General features: G+C 41.1%; 1 protein-coding gene across 1 annotated transcript; it reads right to left on the bottom strand.

Annotated features, from left to right (window-relative positions):
• Positions 1-5,327: 5,327 nt before the first annotated feature.
• LOC107551998 (fibroblast growth factor 14-like) lies at positions 5,328-20,009 on the bottom strand. The gene is made up of 3 exons (XM_016233810.1): positions 19,956-20,009; positions 13,616-13,814; positions 5,328-7,410 (listed from the first exon to the last, which is right to left on the bottom strand). Exons 1-3 carry the CDS (start codon positions 20,007-20,009, stop codon positions 7,277-7,279), a joined length of 387 nt encoding a protein of 128 aa, XP_016089296.1. The 3' UTR covers positions 5,328-7,276.
• Positions 20,010-21,384: the final 1,375 nt, after the last annotated feature.

Raw genomic sequence — 21,384 nt, 5'->3', positions numbered from 1 at the left:
CATCTCCCTCTCACTGGTGGAACTTTGTATTGTGTGACGTAGTCCAGTGAAGGCGTGTTTAGGGCGGGTTTTACAGGAGTGCCGCGAGGCTACTGGCCTGACAGTGGAAACGTGGCATGATTTCAGCCTCTGTGCTCAAGGTCCGAGGCTATTAGCCCCGTCCGGCTCGCTGTAAGCCCCGGCTCGCACTGGCCAGTGGAAAAGCGGCTTATGGGTGAAGATGGCAGAAGACTATACATGCGCGAGATAGACATATGCACATCTTGTCATGGCATTAGAGTTTACATATAGTCCTGTTGTGTCTAATATTAATAGACCCAAGCTATTCACAGATATTGCCAGATAATCACTTTACCTCTACCATACGTTTAACAGACTTGGATCATTTGTGATTCTGGCTGTCATCCTTTCTTGCATTGTCTTTAGCCTTCACTTTGCCAATTATAAGCTATATTGTTAGCAATCTGGATAGCCCACAGTCAATATGCTACACCATATCGCCTTCTACTGGATATAAAATGCTCTGCAGTACATTTAGTCATTTTAGAATGTTAAGTATGGTAACGCTTTAGAATAGGGAACACTTATTCACTATTAACTACGAATTTTCCCTCAATAAATTCCTAATTAATTAATTAATTAATAGTTAGTAAGGTAGTTGTTAAGTTTAGGTATTGGGTAGGATTAGGGATGTAGAATAAGGTCATGTAGAATAAGGCATTAATATGTGCTTAATTACTACTAATAAATGGCTACTATTCTAGTAATATGCATGCTAATAAGCAACTAGTTAAGAGACCCTAAAATAAAGTGTTACCTTAAGCTCTACTTCTGTAGTTATTTTGGTGAAGTAACTCAAAAGTAATACAGGAGTCATGTAACACATTACAATTCTGAGACAGTAATATTGTAAGGTAAGGCATTACTTTTAAATAACAGTAACAAGTCATCTATAATGTATTACAGTTTGGAAGTATCTTGCACAGCACTGTCCGGGAGTAAGGCACGGTGACGTGCTGCCAAGATGGTGACGGCCCGCTCCGCCCAATTTTGAGCTTCAAAAACGGTCTTCAGAAACCTACGGGTGACTTCACGGACACTACCTCCATGTTTTTATACAGACTATGGTCCGCACACAAATAGTTTTGTACTTACCCTGTTTCTTGTATTGTTGTTGAACGCTTGTATCTTGTATTGTTGTTGAACGCGTGCTCGTAGATACTAATTTGCATAATACGCGCCCAAACCATGCCCATATTAGGGCTTTCCATGCTACCTGACCTGTCTTTCCCGCTCGCTCACGCTCTCTTTCGCGCGCTCACTCTCAACTAAGAGCATGCGCAGAAAGAGTTTCGAAGAGTTCTCATTCTCAAAACCGGTTTCTATTGGCATGGCCTACATCGTTTTATCACGTCATTTTTATTGTTATTCATTAAGATAAACATTTAGTTACTTCGTATCTAATAGTGTTATTATTTGTTTAGTTAGTTTTGTAAATATGTGGTTTCAGTTGGTTTTAAATGTTATCGCAAATGTTAAAAATGTTCGAGCTTACCGATGAATGATTAATGATGTTTAAAACGTGCCAATTAAATGGTTTAGAAAAGCTGACATCATGACAAAAACATCTTTAATGTTGAACTTGTGAAAATTACCCTGTGACCATGAGAAAACAAGAAAGTAAAAACTTCTAAAGTGTTTTCTAAAACCTGCAACAGTATTTTAGTCTCTCCCTTCATCCTGCAGAGAAATGATCACAGCGCAACCATCTTTTTTTATTTATCCCATACTTTTGATGTATTCACTCTTTCCTTGTTTAACCCACATGCTGTCATTATCTCCATTAAGCAATCTGCCTTCAAAATATTTCTGAATATTCTCTCAGCAGGAGTCCTGATCGAGAATTCGTTTCTAGGATTACTTGTTAAACAGCAGAGGGATCTGAATTATGTTTTGCCCTCCCACGCTGAAATGCAGACCTTTTCTGCATGTATTTTTCTCATATTAATCCATCAACTGCCAGCTAATTCTCAAATATATAGAAGAAACTTGTTTTAAGAGTTTGTTGGGTCTGTAAAGGCGTTCAAGACAATTATCTCGGCTTGCTTGAAGGGTCTGGAAGATGATCTACGATTTTATAACGAGTCTGCATGCGAGAGTGAGAGTGGGCTGTGGTTTATATTCCACCCTGCGGTATTAATTCTGTTCCTCATCTGATTAGCGAGACTTCCTGTAATGCAGTGACATAATGCAGATGTTCATAGGTGGCCAGTGAGAGGATTAATCAAGGTCTGGTTACATAAAAGGGTTAAGTTTAATAAATACTGCACACAGTGAGCGTCTCTTGTGTGTGAATGTGTTGTCCGTGTGCAGTGTGCCAATGCTAAGTGAAGGGAGCAGAGGTTGTCTGTCACCTGTCACCTGACTGCTCACCTGTGAGTAGGCTACCTGCAGCTGTCTGCGCCATCTGTTTCCTACATGCTTCTGATATTATGCATGGTAATTTTCTAAAACCAGGAGCAGCGAACAACTAAAATCACATATTATATACAACAAAGTCCATCACACATCTTACAATAATACAAATATATCTGTTTATTCAGTTATATGTAGTAATAAGACACACCCCCTTCCTCCTCCTAACCCAGAGATGTATAATTGCTCTAGAAACGTACACAGGATGGCAAGTTGGAGGCCAGGAGAGGGTGCTAAGGAGATCCTGTGCTCTGTAAAGGGGACTCCTTGCCTAGTATTTCCAAAGTGGCATGCATGCAGTAGAGTCCCAGTACTCTCCCAGATGTGTCGGCTTTCAGAGCAGCACATCCGCCGTGCTGGTTAGGGGCACAGGGGATGGCCAAATGACCCAGGCTGTTAGTCTGTGGTCAGCCTTCGTTGAGTCTCTGCGCAGGCCTCCATGCTGATTCGTAGGGCAGGTGTGTGTTGCTCCGCCTCCAGTGGCTGTCAGCAAATCAGCCTGTTCCTGCATTCGCTGTAAGATCAGGGGCGGGGCTTAAGCAGGAAGCTGCATTCCGTTTGGCAGTTACTGCCACACTCAGGCAAGCCCTGGCTAGTGGAAGACTTTGCTTTTTCGGAAGACGAGAGGACAGGGAAGAAAAGGACTGGCTTGTTTTCTTTTCATTTCGTTTGGAAGACCTGATCAGAAAGGGGTGCGTTAGCGTTTAGGTTTCAGTTTGAGATTTTTTCTTTTCTTTTTTGCTTAAAACTCGCAAATCATGTGTTTATGTTCATGTCTTAAAAGTCAAATTAGTCCATTAACGGCACAGCTTTATGAAAAAATAAATAAAATAAAAAGAGAAAAAAAACCCCATAAAAAACAAGTTCGCACAAGGGAAAATATAGCAGTAAAAGAAAACAATCAAACAAATACAAGGTTTCAGGTTCATACATATTTTCCTCTAAATATAAAAACTAATTTCAAGGAAGTACCCATCAGTTCTTTAAAATGAAATTTTTTACTGCGGGTAAAAATGGTTGCAATTAATATTACAATTTAATAAAAACAAATACAAAAAGGAACTTAAATCTGTACATGTCCAAAGTCCTTATGGCTCACAGCAGTTTTGGCAAGACCAGGCAATCCATCTCCCCAAAAGCACCCATTTACAGTACTGTCATAATTTTTTGATTGCATTTAATATTACTTTTTAACCATTCTTTGATTTATATACACATATTGTTCTCTTTTACTCCTCTGAGATAGATAGTATGAAATCTATTTTTCGTCACAAAAATACAGCATGAAAATTTCATAAGTGTTCCCTTGATCGTCACTCTTTTTGCATGCTTGAATTGAGGGCAAATGAAACAGAGGGTGGATTCAATGTGTCCTTGAGAACTTGCCCTGATTTAAAAGAGAGAGCGAGAGTCAGGAGAGATCTGATACCATAATACTAGCAACTTCACAGCAAAACCAGGTCTGGACAGAAGCAAGAGAGCGTAAGCGAGCGTGCAAGGCCCTTTTGACTATACCAAAATTGGGTTTGCAATCTGAACGTCACTTTATCTCCATGTTGTCCTTTCCTCCGCCGCTTTCTCACCGACTGGATAAAGTCCCACAAAAAAACAAAACAAAAAAAAACTCTCAGTTCATCGTCTGCTAATGTCCTCGGGTTCCTCGGTTGAACAGGGAAATTATTGCTCACAGCGCTGGGCTATTGCTCTCCAGTTTGGCTTTTATTGAGTCAATCGATCGTTACTTCGCTCTATCTCTCTCTCTCTCTCTCTCTCTCTCTCTCTCTCTCTCTCACTCGTACACATACACACACAGAGCTGGAGGGAAGGTTAATAGCCACTGGACACACAGGAGAGGGTTTGGGGAGATTGCTCAGGAAATGGAGCATGACTTTGGAGCACACATGAGGGGGCATATGCGCGCCACATTCGTCCTTGTGTTCTTAGCGTCAGGTAAATTCACCGCACGTACACGTTCACCTCCCCCCATCCTCAGAGGGACTCTGTTCCTTCCTCGCCTTCCACTCAATCAGCAAGAATTTGTGTCTAATTCACAGAACAGGATCTTGCTCTCATCATTAGCACCAAAGCACACGTTCTCCTCCAAGAATCCAACTTAATGATCTTCTGGTTTTGCTCCTCATAATCGAATGCCTTTAAATGCCTGAGCTGCTCTCAGGATTTTCACAGACTCTCGCAGTCAGCGAATCGTCTTCATCCCAAATCTCGTCTTGCATAATCAAACTTTCTCCAGACTTTCTCATGCTACACAATACAGGAATGCTCCAGGCTCAATACAAGTTAAGCGCATTGAACAGCACTTGTGGCATTATGTTGATTAACACAAGGATTAATTTTCTCTTGTCCCCCCTTTTCTCTAAAGAAAAAAAAGTAGAAGAAGCAAAAATTACAGTGAGGCACTTAAAATTAAAGTGATGAGGGCAAATTCAGTAACCTAGCCTTAGTCTTAAATAGTCTTTCTTTAATAAAACAGCCACAAGATATAAAAATTTGCATGTTAACATGATTTTAGTGTAAATATGGTTACTAACTTTTTTGGTATAAAAGTGTATTCAATTTTACTTTGGCAACTTGCCATGACAATGAAACAGTTAAAACCATAAAAATTATTAAAAAGGGTCATTTAAACAGCTTTACTGCTATATTAAAGCTGTTTAAACAGAACAACAAATGTAAATGTTTTATCAAATTAAAAGCTTCGAATATCTGCTTGAAAATCATATCCATTTCAAGTGCATCACTGTAGCCAAGATTTTATTATTATTATTTTTTTTTCTGAAGAAAATTAGGAAAAGGTTTAAATGCATTTTTAGTTTAATCAACATTATGCCACATCTGTTGTTAATTCAATTAAATTGAACTGGAATATTCCTTTAATATTCAACTTGCTAAAAACTTTCATTGAGACACATACACGTACCATGCTTCAACATGCTAAAAACTTTCTGCAACATGCGCAAACCCTCACTAACGTCCACTATACATTCTTCTGACTTCCTGTTGCATTTTCCAAAATATTTTAAGTCCTTTGATTTAAATGTTAGACAAAGATTTGTTTTGCTGTTCAGATGTTTAGGGCACAGCTCAAGGAGATTATGTCTATGTGAACACAAATAAGAATCAACAAATTACCTTTCTCAGACAGAACAACAGCAAAATCAAAGTCATGAACCTATCACACATACAGCCACTCAAGCCATACCTTCTACAGCCCCAGCAACTGCTACTGGCCCACAAATGCATGTCATCATGAAAGAGGAGGTTGCTTCCCTTCTGTAGGACAAAAGGGCACCATTTGAAAGCTGGTTGACCAATGCTTTACTCAAACGCACACATGGCAAACAACTTACAGAGTGTGGCGTGTGTAAACTGATAAGGTGCCTGTGGAATTACAAAGAGATCCTGGATGTCACAGCACATCCTCTTGGTTATGTGTCAATTATGAAACCTGGAGAGGGTCATCAGTCAACATCTCCAGGCAGATTAAAATGCCCAAACTTGACCGAGCCATTAAAATGATCAACTGTGGTGTGCGAGCCAGTGCGTTTACACATGTGTGCCCAGACTGCCACACACACACACACACACACACAAATAAATAATAGAAGCAGATGTTAATTTCACATCGTTCTCTCTCTTTCACACTCTAATACTCACGTCTAAATGCACACAAACACTGCGTCATTGATCGGCTCACCACAATTTAAATTTGCATATTAAAATCTCTCGTCCGTGCTGCTTGAATGAGCCGAACGTTCCCGGGAAAAGGAGTAAATAATTCAAGCAATCATGGCTGGACTCCATGTAATCCCCTGTAAGAATTCCATCAAAGAGCTATCAAACAACTGCCCCGAATAATCTTCACTCCTTTGCCAATGATACGGATGCCGCTTCAAGCCCACTGGCCATTAAACATGAATAGAGTCGTCACAAGAGAATTTAGTTTAGTTTTTTTGGGATCTTACAATCTGCAGGTGTAGCCATAATTAAACCAAAAACAGATGTGTTTGAGTCGTGGATTCAATCTAAACTCATTATCATCATCATCGGGTTGTTTCTGAGAATATCAGACAGTGGAAAAAAGTAGAACTACAGAGTTATTTTAATTTCAAAAGCTGCCCAATCACATATTCTGCACGACGCCATTGGCTTCCCTGGCAGCGGCCCAGCAGGAATCAATCAACGCTGACCAATAGAACTGGATCCTCCTTGAATGGTCCAATAAAAACAAATTTTACTGTACTCCTTCCTATAGTTCTTACTAGCACAGAGCAGCCTTTGGCAAAGTGGTGGCAGAAAAAAAAATGAACCAGTGAGGGTCTCATCTGCTGGAATCATTATGATGATATTGGATAATAACCTCTCTCTCCTTCGCTCTTGTTCTTGCACCAAAACTCTTTGTTCAAACAAAGAGAAATCGTAGGGAAAGAAAAGTCAATTGAATTCTTCAGTTAGGATGGATATTGTTTGCATTTTTCGTCTGACACTGTGAGAGAACTCAAGTAGGGCATGTGGGGGCACAGAAACATGTTTTTTCAGAGGATTATGGGATCATACGGGTGGGGTGGTTGGGTCAGGTGTCATGCCGGATCAGTGTAAATATATGTGAGCTAGTTCGACAGAGAGAGGCAGGGATTCTCCGCTCATCTGTCTGATCTTGCCCCATTCAAAAACCCACAGCTAACAACCGCTCACACAGCTCTTCCTGCCCTCGCTGCATGAAGTAAAATGGAGTTCTCAGTGTCTATGTAGTCCCTCATCCTCCCTGCATGTGCCCCCTGTGCTATGAAGCGTCAGCTCTGGGGGCCTCTTTCCTGCCGTTCTGGTGAGACGGGGAGTCTGAAGTCTTTACGGTTTTGCGTGGAGGACTCTGCTCCGCTACGAGCTCATGCAGTGAAGGTTCCTTGTACATCGCCACTGAGGGAAAAAGAAGAACAAAGACACACTGATGTTATTTAAAGCAACAACAGAGTAACTAAAGTTATAGTCTCTGGAATAGTGCAATGTAAAACTTAAAGAATCTGCCATTGAAAAACCCGTGTTTGGACCACTAATTGGAATATTGGGAGGGCCATTAGCTGGTACAAAACTAATTATTATCTAGTTTAAGATGGCCAAAATTGGATATAAGCTCATCTATGACATCTGGTACAAGCTGGATTTTGACTGGTTTAAGCTGGTGCAAACTGGTTGTAAGCTAGTTGTTAGCTGATTTAAGATGGTTATTAGCTGGCGCAGGCTGTTTATTAGGTGGTCTAAACTAATTATTAACCTGCCTGATCTAGAGCAATCTGGTTATTATCTGGTCTAAACTAGTGCAAGCGGGTTATTCACTGGTCCAAGCAGGTTATTAACTGCTCTAAACTAATTATTGTCTGGTTTAATCTGGTGCAATTAGGTTATTAGCTGATCTAAGATCAGCTGGTACAAGCTGGTTATTAGGTGGTCGAAGCTGGTTATAATCTGGTCTGAGTTAATGGAAGATGATTATTATCTGGTTTAAGCTAGTGCAAGCTGGCTTTAGCTGGTGAAAAATGGTTATTAGGTGGTTTAGGCTGGTTATTATCTGGTCTGAGTTAGCACAAGCTGGTTATTATCTGGTTTAAGCTAGTGCAAGCTGGTTGTTAGTTGATCTAAGTTGGTCATTAGCTAGTCTAAGCAGGTTATTATCTATCTTGAGATAGTCAAAGCTGGATATTGGCTGGTCTATGCTAGTGCAATCTGGTTTAAATTGGTGTAAACTAGTTGTTGGCTGATTTAAGATGGTTATTAGCTGGCGCAGGCTGGAATATTAGGTGGTCTAAACTGGTTATTAATTTGCCTAATCTAGAGCAATCTGGTTATTATCTGGTCTAAGGTAGTGCAAGCAGGTTATTCGCTGGTCCAAGCAGGTTATCAACTGCTCTAAACTGGTTATTGGCTGGTTAAATTTGGTGCAAGCAGGTTATTAGCTGATCTAAGATGGTCATCAGCTGGTACAAGCTGGTTATTAGGTGGCTGAAGCTTGTTATTATCTGGTCTGAGTTAGTGCAAGCTGGTTATTATCTGGTTTAAGCTAGTGCAAGCTGGCTATTAGTTGGTGAAGAATGGTTATTAGTTGGTTATTATCTGGGGCCAGTTGCATAAACTAGTTGCCTCTATGTTAAGATAGTGTCTTAAGAACTAGTTTGACCAACTAGCAGTTAACCAAAGGGTAATCAGTCTTATATTTTGGATTCAGCTTAGACTAATCTACGTTTTTATGTAACCAAATGTAAAAAAATATTTACCAGTTCTTAAGAAAAAAATAGCTGACTAACTTTTAAGACTAGTCTAAACTTTTATGCCACCTGACTCTGGTCTAAGATAGGGCAAGCTGGCTACTAGCTGGTCTAAACTAGGGCAGCTGGTTATTAGCTGGTCCTTAGCTTGTCTAGGCTGGTTATTATCTGGTCTAAGATTGGTTGGTTACTAGCTGGTCTATGCTAGTGCAAGCTGGTTATAAATTGGTCCAAGATGGCTAGTCTGAGTGGGTCATTATTGGGTCTAAGCTAGTGCAAGCTAGATATTAGCTAGTCTATGCTAGTGCAAGCTGAATATAATTCATTAGTCAGTGCAAACTGGTTATTAGCTAGTCTTTGTTGCTTATTAGCTGGTTGGCCAGCCACCATCTTCCAAAAACAATCTTGACCACCTGGTTTGCTAATAGACCACCCAAACTGGTCTACTAGCTTATCACCTGTTTGGACCAGCTATTGACAAGCTTTAACCAGCTAGAAACTAAAACACAGTTACCCCTTTAAGTTAGATTTTCCATCTGGGAATGTCAGTCTCTGCTAATCTATATTCTGCATCTGAATTAGGGCTGCGTGATTAATCGAAATTAAATTGCAAAGGCGATAAATCGCGATTAGGCAGAAGCTGCAATTGTCATGCGTATCTTTCAGTGAAGCACAGTTCTGTGATCAGTAGTAAATCTCCATCTGAAGGCCAGAGGGTGCTCTCGCACTGAAACAGGGTGATGTAAGCACTTGAAAGCATAAAAGCGCATCCGGCCGGGCGCAAACCAGCTTCGATGAAGTAGCGCCTGCAGGGATGCAGGGAGTATGGCAAAGAGACGCAGCGTCTCGTTCCCTTGGGGAACCATGGTTACATACATAATCTAGAGACGTTCCCCTTCAAGAACTCGAGCTGCGTCGGATCGCTTTGGGAACGAGAATACCCACTGCGCCATACTACCAAGTCCCTGCCTGTGTGTGTATCCTATGAGCACATCACGAAGAGAGAACTTGGGAACCTGGGGTAGAAGCCAGGTCTAGGTTGTAAAAGCGGACAAAAGTGTGGGGAGAGGACCAGCCCGCCACAGCACAAATGTCCTGCAAGGCCACACCCAAGCTGAAAGCCTTGGAGGCCGCCATACTCCTGGTCGAGTGCGCTCTGACCCCCATAGGTGACGGGAGGCCAGAGGACTCGTAGGCTAGTGAGATGGCCTCGACCACCCACCTACCCATAGTCTGCTTGGTCGCCGGAAATCCCTTCTTTGGCGGACCAAAACAAATAAAAAGCTGATCTGCCTTACGCCACGGGCAGCTCTGTGTGTGTAAGCGTCCAGTGCTCGAACTGGACAGAGCAGATCACGCCTTTCTTGGCCTACTTCCTGGTACGGAGGAGGACAGAATGCCTTAAGTACTATGGGCCCTGGTGAAGAAGTGGGCACCTTAGGGACATACCCGGCCCTCGGGTAAAGGAATGCCCTAACCATGCCTGGAGCGAACTCCAAGCATGAAACAGAGAGTGCCTGAAGATCCCCGATCCTTTTTAGTGAAGAAATAGCGAGGAGAAAGATGGTCTTGAGCCTGAGCAACTTGACCAAACTTCTTCTATGGGTTCAAAGGGGGCATTGCATAAGCCCTCCAGAACCACAGCCAGGTCCCATGAGGGCACCTCGGTGCGCTGTACTGGCCTCAGCCTCAGAGTGCCACGGAGGAAACGAGTGGCAAGTGAGTGTCTTCCCAATGATTGACCACCCAGAAGGGCGTGGTAAGCAGCTAAGGCCGCCACGTATACCTTCAGAGTGGAGGGAGATAACCCTGCGGAGAATCGCTCCTGCAGAAACTCCAGAACTGTACCAATTGGGCAGTTGACTGGGTCCTGCAGTCACTGTCCGCACCATGAAGCGAAAAGTTTCCACTTCAAGGCATACTGTTTCCTAGTGGCGGGAGCTCTGGACTGGAGTACAGCCTCAACAACCTCAGTTGAGAGACCAGATGCTAGGAGCTGTGCCCCCTCAGGGGCCATGCCCACAGCTTCCATAACTCCGCCGATTGATGTAGGAGACCACCGATGTGTTGTCTGTGCGGACAAACGCATGATGCCCCCTTAGGTCTGGAAGGAAGTGTGTCAGAGCTCGAAACACGGCCAGCATTCCCCGGCAGTTGATGTGCCAAAAGAGATGATGGCCTTCCCACAGACCCTGGGCAAAGCGGCCACTCATGACCGCTCCCCAGCCCATGAGAGAGGCATCCGTCGTTTGCCTTATGCGACGACAAGGAGCTCCTAACGTCGGGCCTTGAACCAGGAACCAACGTTTCTTCCACATGTCTAAGGCATGTAAGCATCGCCGCGTGACCTTGATCATGCAAAGCGGATTCCCCTCAGGGAAAATCCTTTGGTTCTGAGCCACCACTGCAAGGGTCTCATGTACAGCAGGCCAAAAGGTATCACGTTGGACGCCGCTGCCATCAGGCCCAACAGCCTCAGAAACTGTTTGACAGTGAGTGACTGGCCTTCTCTTACCCTCGTGACTGTCGTGAGGATTGACTCGATTCAAGCAGGAGACAGACGTGCCTGCATCGAGGTTGAGTCCCACACCACGCCTAAATAAGCGGATCTCTGGAGTGGAGAAAGAACACTCTTCTTGGCATTTAGTCTTAACCCCAGCTCTCTCATATGGGCGAGGACGACATCTCGATGCCGAGCCACCATCTGCTCTGATTGAGCTAGTTTTAACCAATCGTCGATATAATTGAGTATGCGGATGCCCTAGAGTCGCAGTGGAGCCACAGCAGCATCCACACACTTTGTGAAAGTGCGGGGTGAGAGTAACAGGCCGAAGGGAAGAACTCTATATTGGTATGCTTCGCCCCCGAAAGCAAACCTCAGCAACTTCCAGTGCTGAGTAACACCCTCACTTGAGGGGGCGAGCTCTCCCGTGTCGTACCGTTGCTGGGCGGCAGCTGGGAATTTCGCTCGTCGGAGCTCACTGAGCCCTGAAGCACCGAGGTGGCAGGGGGATCAGTGAACCTTCATGAGGGCACTGAGGGAACAACCGACCCGACTGCTGTAGCAGCCTCACTTGAGGGGGCGAGCTCTCCTGTGCCGTACCGTTGCCGGGCGGCAGCTGGGAATTTCGCTCGTCGGCACTCACTGAGCCCTGAAGCACCGAGGGTGGCAGGGGTATCAAGCCTCCGTGAGGGCACTGAGGAGGATTGGGCACCGTATACTGAGGTGTTATCCTTTCCTCTCCAGGTGGGCTGCCCTCAGGGACCTGACAATGGTAGGACCATTTCGCCGAGGTCCTCTTAGACAAATAACGGTCCGCAAATCCGTTTTCGGACTAGAAGACCCCAACTGAGAGCATCGCCCCGACCCCCGATCTTTCTGTGGAGGGGTGCGGTACACAGAGCGCTACTGAAGGGCAGAAGCTGGTTTGCGCCCGGCCGGATGCGCTTTTATGCTTTCTGGTGCTTACGTCACCCTGCTCGTGACGTCTCGCTGCTCCATTGGACGGATTTGACACGTGCTTCAGAACGCGGTCACGCAAGGGCGTTCCCAAAGCGACTCGACGCAGCTCGAGTTCCTGAAGGGGAATCCAGGAAATCCCTATAGTGGTTGCTGAATAAACAGAAGATTTAAAGGGGTCATATGATGCTGCTAAAAATAACATTATTTTGTGTATTTGGTGTAATGAAATGTGTTTATGCGGTTTAAGGTTCAAAAAACACATTATTTTCCACATACTGTACATTATTGTTTCTCCTCTATGCCCCGCCTTTCTGAAACGCGTAGATTTTTTACAAAGCTCATCGGTCTGAAAAAGCGAAGTGTGCTTTGATTGGCCAGCTATCCAGTGCGTTGTGATTGGCCGAATTCCTCAAGCATGTGACGGAAATGTTACGTCCCTTACCGATATCGTCCTCTTTTGGAAGGCCAAACAAAGTAGTTTCGCTTTAACAACGAAGTACACAGCTCCTTCTCGACATGGCAGCGGCGGCAACAATACAGCAAGAATACGCCTTCTTTCTTTGCATGAAGATGTGGGAAGAGTTGCATAACGCTGCCCAAATAGTGTCGTAGATATGTGGGGGCATGTTAGAACGAGCCATTTTAGGTAGGCGTGGCTGACTCTTAACTTTTATAAAGAATATCTCTTTGGATTTGAGACTTTAGTCTTTGCAACTTTACAGATCTTCTTTATGCACCAAGAGCTTGTAACACTCCAAAGAGAAAGGAAAAATTGAATCACATCATATGACCCCTTTAACTGCTTTCATTGATTCAGCGGGACTAATAAACATGCGACTACGACAATATATGGTTTATCTGAGTTCGTCTTATTATAATTTTTATTATAATAAAGTAGATAATAATGCAATGCTAATCGACACAGCCTTTATCACTGCTTAGAATACTATGAAATATTGTGTGCCTTATTCTGTGTAAGAAGCCACATAATCTCAAAGAAGGCTTTGTTTAAAACACTCGACTGACGTTATGAAGTGAGTTTGGAGTAAAAACATGTTATTAAATGTGGTATTTTCACATGCTTTTAGATGGAGCAGCATTTACTACACAGAGCCGTCATTCACTGACAAGCTACGCAAACAGCTTTCATAATCACAGAACGATATCATCGATTTCATAATCACACAATAATATCTTCTACGATTATGAACACAATTTTGCATAGCTTGTCAGTGAACCACGGCTCTGTGTAGTAAATATTGCTCCATCTGAAAGCATGTGATGGAGATTTACTACTGATCACAGAACCAGCTTTACTGACAAGATGCGCATGACAATCACATTAGATTAATCATGCAGCCCTAATCTGAATGTTTCTCAAGTTTAATCCTGATCTGACCTTCGATGACTTTAGGTAGGAAGTGTGCGGCTGCTTTGGTCTTCTTCACGCGGTTGCCCTTCATCACTTGGCCATCCCGGTTGATGCCGATATACCACGAGCGTCCAGACTGGCTTTGGCGGTACAGCATGGAGGAGTACGTCACATAGTAGTTCTCAAACACACTTTCTTTGAATTTGCACTCTGGGTTGAAATTCTCCTGCCAAAGAATAAAAAACACAAATATGCTAATAAATACAGACATCTGTAATGTATGCACATACATGTATGAGAAAACGAAAGATGACAAAGTTAGCATGTTTCAAACAGAAATAACATCACACCGTACTTTTGATTGGTTGCACTGCATCTGTAGAGGGTAAGCGGAAATCCCATCATGGTGCTTCTTTGAAAGCAATGTTCTCCAGAGAGCAGGAGGTAGATTATTCTACTCATAAACTGCATTCATTTGCATGACTGATGAATTTAACACTGTCCCCAAAGGTACTCTGAGATTAGAGAAGCAGCGAGCTCCACTCAACATATGTACGGGCATGCAAATGTAAATGCACACACTTGAAAGCAGAAGCCACAAATCTATAGATACTCAAAATGTCATGGCCTGCGATGAAGAAAAACACATTTCGCTTTCAACCTAAAACTTTAATTTAGCCTGTTCTAAACATAACCTTGCCTTTCCCATTCATCTCCCTTTCACTTGGAGCCCTTCCCACCAATCCAAGCCACTAAAGCCAGGTGACTGTAACCAGGAGCGACATGTATACATCTTTCTTAGTCTTCGTCAGGGTCCTTGCCCTGTCAGAGAGCAGACCCAATCAGCAGGATTGATTTACTGAGGGTAGCCAAGCAGAAACGGCTGACTGAAGTCTTTTGGCAAGCCACCGGAGATTGAGAGATTCAGACTGAGTGAGGGAAGGATAAACGGAGAAGATGCTGGGGTCTGGAGGTGGATGAAAGGGTTATGGGAGTTTTTCTTCCCCGATCTTAAGCAGCTCAGCTCGAGTTGAGTGAAAACCAGCGAATATGTCCAAATTTCTGCCTGTCTGCTTTTAGTCTATGCAATGCTCAGGATTTTTTCTTAGATTTGTCTTCATCAGCTGTCTCGTTCTTTTTCTTTCACTTATTTTATCCAACCCACCCTCCCTTCCTCTTGGTCTATGCATCAAACTAAGCAGCTTTTGCCTCACGTATTTGATGTCCTCAAAATCTCACAGACGGAGGAGATCAATAGATGATCAGCCTCATGGAATACTAATAACAATCTAATCACGTGAATCGAGTTACCACGGCCACCGGGAAGGACATCGTCACATCCAACCTCACATTTTCAAGATCAGTCTTCCAATATATAGCCCCAAACTTGGCCTTTGTCCTGTTTTACAACATACATTACATTATAGCTTGTGGTGGTACCATCTTGAGACATTAAAAACTTGACCTCCAGGAGTTGACCTGAAGACCACCTTAGGATTTTAAACATTTTGATACCAAGGACCCCTAAATATGTTAGGAAAAAGTTTGTGAGAAAAAAAAAAATTAAGTGTGATATTATAAAGACCTACAAGATAATTGTTTCCAAATTTGAAATGCAGTTGAATTAAATTTACATTTTTATTTATATATATATTTTATATTTTTTCAAGCAAATTGTCATTATTAATATTCTCTAAAATATCTTCTATTTATTAAGCATATCTGAGATTAACACTTTAAAATAGTTTTACCATATATAAATAATAAATATAAATGCATACAAATATAAATAATTTAAATAAAGTAAATTTAAACAAATTCTGTTTTCAATCAGAACATAACACACATACACACACTTCATTAATATCTTAAGTGTGTCAGTATCACATTAACATTGAAATTTGTATAAATTTATATTATGTCTGATATAAATGTATACAAAACACACTTATAACATACTTTAAATAAACATAAATAATTTCTATATGATATAAGAAAAACTAATATGTATAAACACACACACACACTCACACACACACACACACACACACACACATATATATATATATATATATATATACACACTGTGTCTGTATGTGTGTGTGTGTATGTATGTATATATATATATATATATACTGTATATACATATAAATGTATATATATATATATATATATATATTGCTTAATACTCAAGACTGTACTACCAAACCCTTATGATTTCTGCACTTTACAAAGCAATATTGTAATAGTATCATATTTGCTGAATGTAAAAAAATTAATAAAAAACAACAACAAAAACTTCATAATTTCCTTAAAGGTGCAGTAGGACATCTTGGAAGCCTGATAGCACTGAAAGCGAAAGTCCCACCCTCCCTACAAATCGCCGTACAAAGCCACCTGAATGCATATGCACACACAGACCAGACAACCAGAGACAACATTACTACAATACATCATGTGTCAATCACGGGTGAGAAAACTTTATAGTACAGTTAGTAAAAGTACTACAATACCAGGAAGGAACAGGGTGCTCGGAACGAACATTTCTTGGTCCTACGCCTTCCACAGAATATATATATACTAGTGGTGTCAAAATTAGCTCGTTAACGCAGGCGATTCATTTTTTCAGTTCAACGCGTAAAAAATATTTAACGCAATTAACGCAGGGGTGGGGCTAGGGTTGGCCACCCCACTCACAACTGCTGCTTCTGGCACTTTTTCTCTTGACAAGAAGTGCATTTATTCAGTCGCAGAACGACTGAGAACGGGAGACGTTTCAGACGCGTGCTCCACTTCTCTTCAGTGCCAGGCGCGAGTCAAGTGAGCGCGGAAACTGCTCTTCAATTGCACGCACAAAGGCTCCGGCACGCTGTATCCTGTATCCTTTCATATCAAATCGCGAAATAAACTACGTGCATGCAATGTCGTGGTCAGTTAAGTCATGAAGTCACAATTAAGAACGTGAAAGCTAGACGTTTCAGACGCGTGCTCCACTTCTCTTCAGCGCCAGGCGCGAGTCAAGTGAGCGCGGAAACTGCTCTTCAATTGCACGCACAAAGGCTCCGGCACGCTGTATCCTGTATCCTTTCATATCAAATCGCGAAATAAACTACGTGCATGCAATGTCGTGGTCAGTTAAGTCATGAAGTTACCAAAATGGCAGTTAAAGCTGCCTTAAAACTGTGCATGCATGTAATGTATTTTATACGAGTCACATTTCAAGAACATATCTCTGAAATGGTTTTCAAAACTGTCCTGGAGCAGCCCAGCACTGTCACTCTGATCTAACACACCCGATTTAACTCGTCAGCTCATTAATAGAGACTTTAAGACCCGAAGTGGTCATAAAAAAGACTGAGCTTCTTGTCTTCCCTGCCACTCCAACTCTACAGTATGATTTTTCCATCCAGCTAGGTTCTTCTACAATTACCCCATCAACTTCGGTCAGAAATCTTGGTGTAACTTTTGATAACCAGCTGACCTTCAAAGACCACATTGCAAAGACCGCTCGATCTTGCAGGTTTGCATTGCACAACATCAGAAAGATCAGGCCCTTTCTAACGGAGCATGCTGCACAACTTCTTGTCCAGGCCCTTGTCATCTCTAGGCTGGACTACTGCAATGCTCTTCTGGCTGGACTCCCATCAAGCACAATCAAACCTCTACAAATGATTCAGAATGCAGCGGCACGACTGGTCTTCAACGAGCCCAAAAGAGCCCATGTTACACCTCTCTTTATCTCCTTGCACTGGCTACTGGTTGCGGCTCGAATCAAGTTCAAGACATTGATGCTTGTATATAGAACAGCCACAGGCTCAGCACCCGCCTACTTCCACTCACTACTACGAATTTACATCCCCTTCAGAAGTCTGAGATCCGCTAGTGAGCGACGCCTCGTGGTACCATCACAGAGAGGCTCAAAATCACTTTCCAGAACATTCTCGTTCACCACTCCTGGCTGGTGGAACGATCTTCCCACCCCTATCCGGAATGCTGAATCCCTGACAATTTTCAAGCGACAGCTGAAAACTCATCTCTTTCGAAGCTACTTGACTTCATCATAAAAAATTTAAAAAAAAAATAAAATAAGTATCTCTCTTTATTTATGCCTTCTCTTTCTAGCTTGTACTTATTTGAACAATGTCTAAGAACTTGGTATTACAACCACTTCTTGTGTCTGTTTGCCTCTTTAAGAAGAATCGCTTTATGTATCCCCCAATTGTAAGTCGCTTTGGATAGAAGCGTCTGCTAAATGACTAAATGTAAATGTAAATGTAAATAAAAGGTAAAAAGATTTGAGAGAAACTATGATGCTTGTCAGATCCACGTCACGTTGAGCAGCGGCAGCTCTTAAAGAAATAACCAAAATAACCTAATAACCAGCTGCTGTGATGTCTATTAGTCTATTAGTGTTTGATAATTTAAATTTCTGTATATTTCTGCTGAAGGGCACAGGTAAATATGATATTTATTAAAATGGGTTTATGTGAAGATTGTTTTAAGTTCACTTAAATTAGAAGTTCTTTTTTAAAGTCTAATAAATGTTAAAATTGATAGCTCTCAATTATACTGTAATGTTGAATGGCTATAGTCAATGGTTAAATATTGGGAGGGGGCAATTTTATAGAGAAATCAGTATTAATATAATTGATACTGGCCTTCAGTCATAAAAAAATGGCATTTAACAAATATTAAAAATATACTGTCTTTATGTTGTTTTTAAATTAATTTGAAGATTTAATGTGAAATTACTGCAATATAAAAGTATATTTAAAAACTTTAATTTTAGATGGGATTAATCGCAATTAATCGCGATTAATTTCAGAAAAATGTGCGATTAATTAGTTTTTTTTTTTTTATCGATTGACAGCACTAATAAATACTAGGGCTGTCCTCGACTAAGGATTTTTCTGGTCGACTAGTAGTCGTTCATTTGAAGCATTAGTCGACTAATCGCACGCTTAATAATAAACCATTTAAATCATTATAATGAGCCTTTAATTGCCTACATAGCCTAATAAGCGCTCAAGTACGCGCATAAAGCTTGCCACAGCGCACCGGCAGAAGTAATGATTATAAATATGTCAGTGAAAAACAGTAAGGAGACTGCATTAACATTTGATAAACTAGTGCTTTCTTTGTTTTCAGCTTCAGAGATGAAGTCGGCAACACCGCCTCGTCATCTCCGCAGTAGTAATGCGCCTGTATGCATGTTTCATATGGATTACATAATATGACAATTTGTTTTCCATTTGAATGGTTTCATTTTAAAGTAGACATTTATAGATATTGATATGTTTTTAATGTCTGTAAGGCAAAGATATACATGGAGTTTCACGCTCAAGTTCACAGACCGAGATGGCAGAAAGCACATCCTGTTTGCTTTCACATAAGCGCTGTATTATGCTCACACAAATACACACACAAAAAAAAATGTAGAGTCTTTACAGATTCAAAAAATTTATTATATTTATCTGTATGACCAAAAATTACGGAGTATTTTAAGATCAAATGAGCGCACCGGCGCCTCCATCTGTCCTGCAGTGAGCTACTGTTCAGCTTCCACACTCTGCACAAACACTTGAACAGCGCACATTCCTCTAGGTTAACATTAGATTGAGCGGCCATGTAAAGCTGCTAATAGGCTACTTACATATTTCAGATGATAAGCCATATTTGAGGTCGATGAATGATGGAGGAGCGTTTGGATGTCCTGCCTGATGTACTGTATTACCAAAGACTAGCCGTTAACGATCTGTTCGTCACTGACTGCGTGAAATCGCCTGTGGATTTTGTTTTCTGCGACTAAGCGACTAATAAAATGTTGGTCGACCAAGCTTCTTCTGGTCGACTAATGATTAGTCAACTATTAGGGGCAGCCCTAATAAATACATATAAATACATTTAGACCACGTAACTTAATGATTGCTATCGGAATGTGAAGAGACTTTCAACCAGCATAACAAAAAATTTTTCCGAAGACAACCACCTATTGCACCTTTAAGTGCATACATTAACTTGCATTACATTTTTTTTCTGTTAATTTTTTTACGAACCCCCTAGCACCCCCTTGCGGCCCCCTTTGAGGTTCTGGACCCCAGTTTGAAAACCCCTGACCTAGATGGCCAGCTCCAATCTGTGCTTGGGATAGTTAGCATTGAGTAGTCATGATTACAGGCTTAAATGAAAAGCTAATCCTTTCGCTCTGACTCATGAAGGAGTTAAACAGCCTCCTTCAGCTCTCGTGTCTTGCGGAATGGGTTGGAATGACATGTGGAGAAAGAGGTAATATCTGGCCTGCGTGCAGAGAATCCCGACGAAGGCGCCAAGTCGCCAACATCTTTATCATGCACAGCTGCACTCTGACCTTCCCCTCGCCCCACCCCCTCTCCTTCTCCTCCTTCTCGCTGCCTTCCTCCATTTCTCTACTTTCGCATGCAAGTGTCTGATTGCATCTATTTTACCTGGTCATAAAGTAATGCCCATTTATGAGCCTCTGTCTAAAAAAGGTAATTCTTTAAACGTCCTCCATTTCAAAATCACTTTGTTCAATGCATAAACACAGACAGGTGACCTTTAAAGTCTGCATGAAATCAAACCTGACCCTATTTAATTTTAGGTTTTTTTTTTTTATTTCAATCTAAAAAAAATTAAAATCTTTTTTTTTAGAATCTTAGAATTTAAAGACGTGCATTACAATCAAGGCCCGCCCTCATTTTTTTTTCAAATTTAGTATTCTGCTTCACTCGAAAACACATTACAATCCAAGACTATGACTTCCAGTTCATGCAGACTTTAACAATAAGTTTGTCAGGATTTGTAAACAGTCCTATGGTGTGACAGTTTATTCTAAAATATTCTAAAAATATGAAATGGCCATCATCATCCTGAAGCAGGGCTGGACTGGGACAAAAAATCGGCCCTGGCATTTTTTGGTCCAGGCGGCCCATCACCACTTCAATATATATATATATACACACTATACCAGTCAAAAGTTTTTGAACAGTAAGATTTTTTATGTTTTTTAAAGAATTCTCCTTCTGCTCACCAAGCCTGCATTTATTTGATCCAAAATACAGCAAAAGTAGTAATATAGTGAAATATTTTTACTATTTAAAATAACTTTCTATTTGAATATATTTTAAAATGTAATTTATTCTTGTGATTTCAAAGATGAATTTTTAGCATCATTACTCCAGTCTCATGATCCATCAGAAATCATTCAAATATTCTGATTTGCTGCTCAAAAAATTTATTATTATTATTATTATTATGTTGAAAACAGCTGAGTAGAATTTTTCAGGTTTCTTTGATTAATAGAAAGTTCAGAAGAACAGCATTTATCTGAAATATAATTTTTTTTGTAACATTATAAATGTCTTTATAGTCACTTTTGATAAATTTAAAGCATCTTTGCTAAATAAAAGTATTAATTTCTATCATTTCCCAAAAAAATAAAAATAAAATAAAAAATAAAATAAAAATACTGACTCCAAGCTTTTGAATATGTATAATGTTACAAAATAAATATTTGAAAAAATACAATGAAAAAATATTTCATATGAATGCTGATCTTTGGATCTTTCTATTGGATCTTTCTTACTGTTCAAAAAAGTTTGACTGGTAGTGTATGTATGTAGCCTATGTATCACATTCATATCACATCTTGTTTTGGATAAGAATAAAACGTCAGGTCCGACAATATCGTGTCTTTTTTATTTAAATCTAGCTTTATTCGCATTGGCCCATGGAAACCTCTATGAACACACTTGACTTGACTTGGCTAAAAAATCGCG

This window comes from Sinocyclocheilus grahami, unplaced genomic scaffold (genome assembly GCF_001515645.1).
Source record: "Sinocyclocheilus grahami isolate Dianchi unplaced genomic scaffold, SAMN03320097.WGS_v1.1 scaffold440.1, whole genome shotgun sequence".
NCBI classification, from domain to species: Eukaryota; Metazoa; Chordata; class Actinopteri; order Cypriniformes; family Cyprinidae; genus Sinocyclocheilus; species Sinocyclocheilus grahami.
This window is presented reverse-complemented; position numbering and strand designations above follow the sequence as displayed.

What these genes read in the sequence shown, in the direction of transcription:
- LOC107551998 (XM_016233810.1), bottom strand. Translation starts at nt 20,009, where the DNA reads ATGGAGGAAGGCAGCGAGAAGGAGGAGAAGGAGAGGGGGTGGGGCGAG. An exon ending in GGGGGTGGGGCGAGGGGAAG is followed by an intron (nt 13,815 to 19,955) that starts GTCAGAGTGCAG and finishes ATTCTTTGGCAG; the next exon opens with GAGAATTTCAACCCAGAGTG. An exon ending in CCTACCTAAAGTCATCGAAG is followed by an intron (nt 7,411 to 13,615) that starts GTCAGATCAGGA and finishes TTTTTCCCTCAG; the next exon opens with TGGCGATGTACAAGGAACCT.